Source organism: Gambusia affinis, linkage group LG10 (assembly GCF_019740435.1).
Source record: "Gambusia affinis linkage group LG10, SWU_Gaff_1.0, whole genome shotgun sequence".
Classification (NCBI taxonomy): domain Eukaryota; kingdom Metazoa; phylum Chordata; class Actinopteri; order Cyprinodontiformes; family Poeciliidae; genus Gambusia; species Gambusia affinis.
Window position 1 is genome coordinate 29,786,605 of NC_057877.1, and position 11,015 is coordinate 29,797,619.

Consider the following 11,015-nt stretch of genomic DNA (forward strand, 5'->3'; position numbering starts at 1 on the left):
TAAAGTAGCATACTGAAGGCGCTTGATGGGTTTTGGCTCTTGACTGACGAATTGGCTGTTCAGCTTCTAAACCATCACTAGCCTGAGAAGCAGCTACAGGGGATTCAATAGAATGTGGCGATGATATAGTCGCATTTGGTAATGTCTCCACTGGGCCATGGGACTCCAAATCTTCTTCAGATGGATTCAGCTCAGAAACATGTTCAGGCTCAGGTGAATTTCCTGGGTCTGTCTGATCTCCTAAAGGAACTTTTTCCAGAGCTGGAAGTGGATCCACAGCATCACACAGTAGAAACGACTTATCCTCTTCAGGTGAGGGATTCTGTCTGTCGTTCATGGGCTGGGTAGGGATTGTACCCTCAACACGGACCTTCACAGTTGGCAAAACTGAAAACTGAGGGACACTCCAGTCCTCCTCCTCTGGACTCTCCTCCGGGTCTTCCACTGGTTCCCGTAGACTGCGGGTCTGAGGCCTAGGAGCAGGTAAAGAAACTGGCTAGTTAACTTCAGCCTGAGGAAGAAATCCACAAGGGAGAAGAAGGTCGCGGTGCAGAGTCCGAGTCCCTCCAGAGGGATCCGTTTCCAATCTTACAACATACACAGGCAGATCACCCACTCACTCAATCACCACATAGATGCTTGTCTCCCATTTATCCTCCAGTTTATGCTTGCCTCTGAACCTCACATTTCTGACCAACCTTCTTCAAGACTGGCTGGTTTCACTCTTTGATCAAAACACATTTTGTTTCTTCTTGCCATCTTTTCTGCATTTTTGGAAGCTAGCTGAAAACATTCCTTCAGCCGCGAACGCAGGTTCTGCACATCCTGAGAGTGTGATTGAGATGATAAATCTTTAACAGGTAAGTTGAAAGTTATGTCAACAGGAAGTCTTGGACAGCGACCAAACATGAACTCGTATGGAGTAAAACCTGTAACCTCATTTTGGGTGCAATTATAAGCTTGAACAAGTGGCTTGACAGACTCTTAGTTTCCTGCTCTGGCTCTAATGTTCCCAACATGCTGAGCAAAGTTCTATTGAACCTTTCAACAGGGTTCCCACGAGGATGGTTTGGCGTGGTGTGTGACTGTTTAATGCCAACAATGTTGCAGAGCTGTTTAATGAAGCGAGACTCCAAATCAGGCCGTTGGTCAGTGTGCAGGCGCTCAGGAAACCCATAATGTACAACAAAATTCTCCCACAGGCATTTTGCGATAGTCTTTGCTTTCTGATTGGCTGTTGTAAAAGCCATCGCATACTTAGTAAAATGGTCTGTGAGGACAAGAATGTTTTTTCCTCACAGAGCAGATCAGGCTGAATCCTGTTAAACGGAGAAACCAAAGAACCTGATCCTCTCAGTGCTGCTGCTTTGTCCAGTTAACTATTGAGATTATTCCCCACATTAATATGATCAGGCAGCAGGTAATCATATATAAACGAGTGTAGCACTACTTCATGTACTAATGGACCAGATGGCAGATAATAATATCTGGATCTGTTGTCAGTAATCAATAAAAAAACCAATACAAAATGATAACTGCTTTCAATACCGTGTATTTTATAGAAGGGAAAATTAAAATGAACACAAGACAAACTTAGAACCCAAAAAATAAATACAACACACACACACACATATATATATACACACACACTCACACAGTACTGCAGTAAATGTTCCATATAAATGTGCACAAAGTCCTAAATTTCCCCACCGGTCAGCACCATGTCGGACTGACACATTTAAAAAGTCCACGGTTTGACTGTCCAGATATTTGAGGTGAAAATGTCCAAACAGTTTGTTTCCAATGAAGAGACGAATCATGGATTGTGTGTCTGTGTGGTGAGATGGAGGGGAACCAGTACAGACCATCAGACTCCTACCAGACCAGTATGGAGTGAGTTCCAGGTTCTCCTGGTCCAGCCAGAGGTCAGAAGGTCACCATCCTTTAACCCTAACAGGGTCACCTGGCCTGTATTGAAATAAACAGGACCAGTTAACTACCAGCCTGCTAGTTAACTAGTTTCAGTTATTAAATACAGAAATAAATAAAATTATATCCACAATCTAATCTTTAAGACAAAATAAAGATGTCAGCATTTATCTCATAACCATAAACTGATAAACTGAATTTAAGAAGTTAGATCATGTGACCGTTGATAATCAAACAGTTAGCATTAGCTACTAGCATGCTAATAAACAAAATTCCATATTTAGTTCAGTGCCTGACAGCTTCATGGCTCCAAACTCCCTGGATCTTCAGGATTTTTATATTGTGAGTTTTAAAAGTGCATCATAAACAGAAATGAACTGATTGTTAGGAAGCACAAACCTGCAGCTCCTTTGTCTCCAGCTCCCCCCTCACACCTGACTGGTTAAACTGGAGCAGGCCTGAACAACCAGTCCGGATGCAGTGATTGGCTGAAAGCACCGTGTGACTGACTGCATGTTTCCGGTGATTCCCTGCTGCTACACACCTGGATTGAATCTGTGGTTGATTAACAGGCTTCTGCAGAACTTGATGGACCTGGACAAATCACTCATTTGTTGCAGCTGTTCAGGGACTTTCCACCACAAGTTAAGAGCAACTTTACTTTATCTCCTTGGTTAGCTTCTTTCAGAGGGTCAGAGGTCATCAGCAAAACCAGAACTCCTGGCCTGAACCGGACCTCAGAACCGGAGGACCTGAGAGCTGACCTCTGATCACATGACCAGAGGTTGACTTCCAGTCCCAGCGGCTTCCTCGTCTCCACCTGCTGTCCTGGCTGAAACCATCAGATCAGAATTGGAGCCAGAAAACATCAAACAGCAGGAAGTTGCCATGTTGGCCGCCATCTTTGTTTCCATCACATATTACTGCAGCAGAAACTTCACCAAAGTTCCTGTTTATGGATTTACAGTTGGTTGAATCTCTAATGTTGATGCCAAATACACACAAGGATTCTATTACCTTTAATGTTGATTCTAAAACTAATTATTATTACTGATAGTTAATCTGAGCCGGTTTGATAGATGATTTCTGATTAGTGTGATCGGTTCCAAAACTGTTCTCCAGTCCAGCATCAGCGTCACTGTGCTAGCTGACGCTGCTAACCAGCCTCTGTTGCTCCGCCCCTCTGCTCTGATAGAGCTGCAGCTGCAGTTCTCGTCTTTACCAGTAGAGGGCGCTGCGGGTGTTCAGCGGATCAGAGGAACAACAGAAGTCAGTTAAAATGTTTCTCGTTTTATTCAGAGCTCTGAGTCGACGTGCTTCTTCCTGCTCGCCTCCAGATGGACCAATCAGAAGCTGCTATTTACAGAGACGGCCCACAGGACGTGAAAACGGCTGTCGTCATGGAAATGAGCAGAGGGGAGGGGCCTAGCTGAGGATCTTGTAGTAAGGGTGGAGGGGAAGGGAGGAGGTGAACGCTCTGATGTCAGTGATGAGGGTGGCGTTCCTCAGGGTGGGCACCGCCGCCGGCAGGAAGGTCAGCTCGCTCACCGGACCGTAGGAGGAGGGGGCGGAGCCAGCACGGTTCTGATGGGGCGGGTCGTTCTCCTCCACCCCAAAACCCACCACCTGATGAAACATACAGGGTGATGACATCACTTCCTGTGAGCAACACCACAACAAACCGGCTCCACCCTGGTTCTGGTTCTGGTCCCGCTCAGGTCCAGCAGAACCTTCCGTCCCAGCAGACCTCAGAACCAGGTGTCTTTCAGAACCAGAACCATCATGGCTGCACTCACATGCACACTGAGCTTCCTGCTGCTGTTGCCACGGTGATCCAGAAACCAGGAAACCAGTTGCTCCCGGCTGAAGCCTTTCAGAACCTCCACCTGCAACATGCAACCGGGTCAGACCGGACCAATCTGAACCTCAGGTCGGTCTCAGACCCATCAGAACCCGCCAGCCGGTCTGGGACCCATCTGGACCCCTGGTGGTTCCTGCTCACCTCCCTGCCGAGCCGGTCGAACAGGTACTGCTGCGTCACCACCTCGTACCAGTTGCGGTCGACCTCCTCGCCCAGGTGAGCGTCCTCACACTCCTTCAGCTTGATGAGCGCCGTCACCTGGGCGGCGAAGCTTTCCCTGCTCAGAGACGCCAGGCGCCTGCCGAAGCTCACCAGGAAGTCCTCGATCTTCTGCTCCACCAGCTCTGAGCTGAGACAGGAAGTGACATCACAGTAGACCTGGCGTTACAGCGGCCCGACGACGAGGAGAACCAACAGAACCGGCTGGGTCGGTCACCATGACCAGCACCAAGAAATCACTAATCAACAACTAGCAGGGTAAATTTTTAGCGTAGCATTTCAGCTAGCAGCTTCCATGAGGGAACGTTTGTGGAAACGGTTCCAATTGAACCGGAGACTTTCTGAACCTTCAGCTGAGGAACTGCTGGGCTTCTCATTGACCCGGTTAGCGCTTTACTGTTAGCTTCCACTAAAAGGTCAGTTAGCGTTAGCCAACAGAACAGAGCAACCTACTCACCTGAATTTAGTGGCCTGCGTTTCCACGGTAACGGAGAACCCCAAAACGCCTGAGGTATTCCTGAAGGTCGGATACACCTGGTACCTGCAGGTCAAAGAGGACGGGAAGAAGTTCTGAACCAGAACCCTCTGAAATGAAACCATCCGACCCAGAACCGACTGATCCAGTTTGGAAACGGTACCAAGTGGCACCAGCAGGTGGCAGCAGCCGGTCTGAGAACCGGATCAGAGCGGTTCTGGAGGTGATCTGACCAGGCCGGGTTCAACAGAACCGTGGTCTTGGCCAGGTCCGGTACTGACCCACTCACCCCAGCATCTCTTTGGTCCTCAGGAAGTCAAAGCACGGCTCCTCCATGAGCATCTGGAACCAGACAGGGACTCTGAGGAACTGCAGGGTTCTGGAGCGGCCCAGGAGGTTCTGGAGCTGCCCAGGTGGTTCTGGATTTCACTTACCACCATCAGCTCCATCAAAGCGTGCTCCTTGAGCGTCTTCAGGCCCGACTGCAACACAGAGACCAACAGAACCTCCAGAACTTCTCCAAGGTCCGGATCAAACCGGTTTGGAACAGTTAGGATCCAAAGAGAACTCTCAGTAACTTTTACAGGTGTTTCCATGGTAACTAACGAGGACACAGCAATCAGCAGCACCAACATCTGAGACCGCCTGAGTCCAGAACCAACCGGGCCGGGGGCTCACCTGGTAGTACACGGTGACCTCAGAGTTCGCGTCTTCTCGATTCAGAGACTTCACCCTGCAGAGGTGGTGTCTCCGAGGAAGATCCACCACCTGGAACTGCACAGGGACCTCTGCAGGCGGAGGCCGGAACCGCAGCTTCCTGAACAGCCAATCCCAAAGAGAAGGACGGGTCAGAACGGGTCAGAACCAGGTACCCACAAACCGTCCTTAGCCAGCAGTGGCAGGTTGAGAGGCCTTTCCTCTGCCTACATCCCCCAGAATGCCGTGCAGGTCGGATGTTTCCCACTGATATTGATCGCTACAGATTGGTTTTATTGCATTATTGGTTCTGATCGGACCTGCACACCGGACTCGGACATTAAGGTTCTCCATCTTCTCCGTGGCCAGATACTCACTCAGTGAAGTACTGCAGGAACTCGATGGACTCCTGTTGGGGAGACAGCCACACATTACCGAGAGCCGGCCCGGGCCGGTCTGGTCCAGTCCTGTCTGGGCCGCCCAGAACCACTGTGTGTGTGTGTGTGTGTGTGTGTGTGTGTGTGTGTGTGTGTGTGTGTGTGTGTCGCACAGCGCTGGTAAAGTTCCCCTGGACCAGGCCCTCGGCGTAAAGCTCCTCCTTCAGCGCCGCAGCGAACGCCATCAGCTGTTGGACCTGCAGACCCTCGGTCAGAACCTGGTACTTCTGGACCACAGACCAGCGGTGGTGCTCCAGGATCAGCAGCCGGACGTCCCTGAACAGGTGAAGCACCTGGTTACAGAAGACTTCCCCTCTCTGCTCTGATTGGCTGCCGGGCAGCTGGCTCCACCCACCTTCCCAGTTTGTCGTGTTTGATGAGGATGTTGAAGTAAGTCTTCTTCAGCTGCTTCACGAACATGTCGAAGACACTCGGCTCGGCGCTGAAGTCCGCCAGCTGATCCACGATCAGTTTGAGCAGCAGCTGTGAGGAAGAGGAGCATCGCTCAAAACCACGACGGGTTCCGGCAGAACCGTTCTTCTACCGGACCCGGCCGAGAAGGTGTCCTCACCGGCAGCTTGTGGTTGAAGCCCTTCAGACGGATCACCATGCCGTGTTCTCCCGCCATCAGATTGTACTCCAGCTGGGCCACTTCGGCCTCGTAGGCCGGCTCGGCCAGGTTGTGGGCCAGGATGTTGATGAAGAGGTCAAACAGGACCAGACTGAGGGAGGAAGACGAGTCGGTCACTGGCGGACTGGCAGTCTGAAGGATGTGGGTCTGATTACAGCTTGGCCCTGCATGTCAACGGGCCTCTACTGACGCCGAATGGGCCACCTAACGATTAGGTGGTCTAGCGGTGTGTGTGTGTGTGTGTGTTCAGGTGAGTTCTTACTTGTCAGGACTCTCCTGGATGATGGGAGAAATCAGGTGGAAGCGGATGTAAGCTGAAAGAAATTGAGGATGCAACAGTGAGGAGGAGATGCTGTCAGCTCTCCAGAACATTCCTGATCTTCCTGTAAGAACGTTCTCCATCGTCAGGCTGATCTGGAACGGTTCCTGCTTCCAACACAGCAATCCTCTTTTCTGAGGAACATTTCTCCTCATCTCACCTTTGGGGATCTTGAACTTGTTGTCTTTCTTGTACCACAGAGCCCCTTGCTCCAGGGCCAGGATCTGGACCGGGAACTCCGTGTCCGGGCAGTCGGACTTCTTCAGGTTGAAATCCGTGGCTGCGGCAGAGAGAGGCCAGACCGTTAGGAGACGATACCTTCAGGCTGGACCTGCTGGAGTCTGCAGCTGCTCCCTTAGCTCCAGGCCTCCAGCAGCATCAGACAGTGATCTGGCCACTCCAGGTTCCTGAACTGGGCCGGAACCGCTCTCCAGCTGAAGGCCGACTGACCGATGAAGCGGTTCTCTGCAGGAAGATGAAGGTCCGCATTCAGCTCGAAGTCGGATTCCCAGCGCCGCTCCCACTCTTCTGGGATGTCTGAGGACACGGACACCATGAAAACCTGCTCAGGGCACAGTCTGGTTCTGAAGGGTGGCGGACCGAGTCCAGGCTGGCTCTAACCGGGCCGTACCGTCACAGCTGTAGCTGGTACCGAACCACTTCTCCTGGAGTGGGCAGCTGCCTTCGTTCTCTGGAGCCAGCAGCAGCAGGTTGGCTCGGAGCGGCGTCAGCAGAGACAGGGCGGTTCTGATCACCTGAGCACAAAGACCCCGGGTCAGAACCAGGTCAGGACCCTGACTAGAACCGGGCCGGCCGGCTCACCTCGGGGTCATAGTGGAACATGAGCTGGTCTGCGGTCAGGAGGTCCGGTTTGGGGAACAGCTGCATGTTCTCACAGATGTTCTCCACAAACTCAATCGGATCCATCTGTGGAGCAGGACAGAGGAAGGTTCTGGCTCGATTACGAGATCTAGAACCTGCTGCCGGTACCTGGGTCACCAGAACCTGGTTCTGTGGAGGGTCTGTACCTGCTCCTGGAACCGGAACTCGTTGTCTTCGATCTTCTGAATTTCCTCATAGATCCTGAAACGGGACAGGTTCTAGTTAGGAACCGTTCCCTCCTCGTGGTACCAAATGGACTGTCTGAGCGGTTCTGTTCATTAGTTTAGACCAGAACCTCCCGGCTGACTGCGAGTCGGACCTCTGCTGGGGTCCCAGGTTCTGCAGCATCTTCAGGTACTGGAACACCAAGTGGACCACCTGCAAACAGAAGCACATCGTCATCACCAGGTGTTCATTGGGATGTTCTGGGCCAGCCGTGTCCGGGTCCGGACCTGCAAGAAGTTCTGGTAGCCCAAGTCAGTCAGCGTGATGGAGATGGAGAAGATGGAGTAGGTGGAGTTCTGGTCAAAGCCCGACTCGCTGTTTCCCCCGTACAGAGCCAGAGCCCAGCACCTGGAACCAGACAGCTGGTCAGTGACTGATCCGGGTCAGAACCCGGCCGTCCAGAACTCACCTCTTCCGCAGCAGAGACAGGATGCTGCCGGTTCCCTCGTGTCCCATCATCCAGGAGATGTAATGAAGAGGCTTCACCCTGAGGGATGCAGAGGAGGTTCTGGTTCCGATGGACACATTTGGAACGCAGTGGCAGGCTCCGCTAACTAAAAAGCTAGCTGCGCTAATGCTAAAGTACTGGTCATAAACATCTGCACTAATGCTAAAGTGCTACACCAACATAGTATTGACCCTTTGAGGCGTCAGGACGGATGTCTGAGGAAGGAGGAAAGTCTCCAACCGACTGTTTCCACCACGGCTTCCGCTAACCTGTCTGCGCACGTAGCTCACCTGGCGGAGGCTCGTGGACAGCGGCATTTACAATTGTTGGAACTAGTTAGCTTAAAAACCAACCCATACCTTCTTCCTCCTGACTTGTTTAATGATTTGATCAAATCGCTGACTTTGCCAGGATTCACAGCACATTTATATCACCCAGTCATAAACGTCGTTTGAACCATGTTGACCATCCGGTATATCGCCCTCACCAGGCGCAGACCTGCCATTACACTCTCACCTGTGATTCCTGGGAAAAGAGCTTTCGCTCAGCTTTTTAAAGTTGTTGAGTTTTGTTAACTGTTGCTGACTGACCATAGTAGGACTGTAAACCGTTTACAGTAGAACCACAGCAATGCATTCTGGGTACAGAGTAAACCTCATCTGCTGCATCTGGAGTGGAGAACAGGGGAACCAGGTTGTTTGATTTGGAATGGACACAGGTGACCTCAGTGATTCAGAGCTTTTATATTAACTTTATTATTTACTTTAATTTCCCCCTCCAGACATCTGCAACAGAAACTTGTAACCAGTAACCTCATTGAAACCTCAAAACATTGTCCTGAGCCGTATGCAACGAAATTTCGTTATGTATACACCCCTGTGCATACAAAATGACAATAAAGTCTGTCTAAGTCTAAGTCTAAGAAACTTCATTTCCAGATATAAGCACCTTCAATTATATATCTAGAGACTTTAAAATAATATTTGAATGATAAATCATTCAAATATTGTCCTTGAAACACTTCAGTCCTCCAGCACCAATTTATTTTTGAGTTAATAATGTACATAATGGGCGTGCTGTGGTGGCGTAGGGGACAGCGCGACCCACATTTGGAGTCCTCGATGCGGCCGTCGTGGGTTCGATTCCCATTTGCCACATGTCTTCCCCTCTCTCTCTCCCCCTTTTCTGTCAGCCTACTGTCATATAACGGACACTAGAGCCACAAAAGACCCCCTGGTGGGAAAAATAATAATAATGTACATAATATTTGTTTATACCCAGTGATGACAGTTACTTTGAAAAAGTAACTTTAATCGGATTACTGATTACTCCTTGGAAAAGTAACAGATTACTGACTAGTTGGTTTGGAAAGTAACTAAATTACATTAAAAGTAACTTTTAGTTACTTTCAGCAGCTGAAAACAACAACACTGAAAATCTCATTGATTGTTGCCAATATTTAATAAGTTATTTTATAATGAAACATCACCCTAACCCCAACAGTATAAAAAAAACTTTAGTAATGTGTGCATGTTTTTGTGTGTTTCTATTGTCTGGAAAACTAGAAATAGGGTTTTAACACCGGCCCCCCCCCCAGGTTGTGGTTACGGCCCTGTGTTTTCAGAGCTCAGCGCTCCTCCTGCTGCTCCACAGCTCAGACGTCCCGCTGCACAGATTAGTGACACTTTTCTTAATATTACTGATTATAACAGCGTTTAGTTGCACAACTTTACCGACTCGTTCATTCGTGGCTGTTTTCACGTTTATTGCTGCTCATATTTGTCTCCATGTTTGCAGTTTTCTGGAGCTCAACGTGAAGCTCGACGTCGTTCACAACAAATATATTAACTTAATATTAACAAAGAAACAGCGGGACGGATCATGAGTCTGACTAAAACCAACTGGATGACAGACAGACCAATTCTGGGGTTATGTCTGGTTATTTCCCAGCCCAAAAACAGCAACCTGCGGCTCATTACGTCTGCAAGCAACTTAAAAATAAACAACAAACAAGCTGCTGATAATCGGACTTGATGACCGAAACTCTAAACAGTTCCTGTTTTTCCAGCTACAAAATGCAGCTCTCCATTTATGTTTTTGTGGTCACTCCTCAAGACGTCTAGAGGAAATAATATTAAATTACAAAATAAAACAGTAATGCAAAGTGATTTCGATAAGTAACTGTAGTCTGATTACTGGATTTCAAATAGCAATGCGTTAGATTACTGGTTACTGAAAAAAGTGTTACTGACGTCTGATTATACCTGAGAAGAGGAAACAGAAGTGCTGCAGGAACAGTAACTTCAAAATAAGAGCCTGAATATAAATGTCTTAGCTGAATAAATCTTAACAGTCAATAACCAAAATTTATCAAAGACAAACTTTATTCAGCGGAAAGTTTTCCAACCAGTAATTCAGCGCTTTAGAATTTATCCAGAAAATTTAGATGAAACTAAGAGAGCTAAACGTCTCCAAAGTTAGCAACAGGGCTAAAGCCTAAGCCACCCATTAGCTCTGTTATTAGCATAATAGCAGAGATGATACCTGCTGGAACCAAGTGCAAATGGCTGCAGCAACAGGAAGGGGCGGGACACACCGCTGTCAGTCTCAGACCTTATTTGGAAATGGGACCATTGCACTCCGGAAGTGAAGGGGGCGCTATTTTCTATATTATTCACGGCCTCCTGTTTTTATTTTCTTTTGAAATCTGTGATGTATCTTCACCTGTAGGAAGGATTTTCACTCTCATCATGTTTTGACCTTCTCTCTTTTATTTACTTCAGCTCAGCTCAGATTTTAAGAAATTCTGTTTTGAACCAATTTGAGGTTTTGTTTATGTCATTTAATTAGCTTTACTTCCTTAAGAAAATTAAAAATTAATAAATATTAAAGA

General features: G+C 48.6%; 1 protein-coding gene across 1 annotated transcript; it reads right to left on the minus strand.

Moving 5' to 3' along the window:
* Positions 1-1,532: 1,532 nt before the first annotated feature.
* nrd1b (nardilysin b (N-arginine dibasic convertase)) lies at positions 1,533-9,215 on the minus strand. The gene is made up of 22 exons (XM_044129191.1): positions 8,639-9,215; positions 8,084-8,161; positions 7,902-8,022; positions 7,769-7,827; positions 7,596-7,650; positions 7,390-7,494; positions 7,199-7,322; positions 7,018-7,104; positions 6,728-6,847; positions 6,511-6,562; positions 6,189-6,339; positions 5,973-6,100; positions 5,731-5,893; positions 5,558-5,589; positions 5,163-5,301; positions 4,919-4,966; positions 4,774-4,826; positions 4,467-4,550; positions 3,932-4,139; positions 3,726-3,815; positions 2,329-3,555; positions 1,533-1,968 (listed from the first exon to the last, which is right to left on the minus strand). The coding sequence occupies exons 1-21, from the start codon at positions 8,713-8,715 to the stop codon at positions 3,355-3,357; spliced, it is 2,175 nt and encodes a 724-aa protein (XP_043985126.1). The 5' UTR covers positions 8,716-9,215; the 3' UTR covers positions 1,533-1,968; positions 2,329-3,354.
* Positions 9,216-11,015: the final 1,800 nt, after the last annotated feature.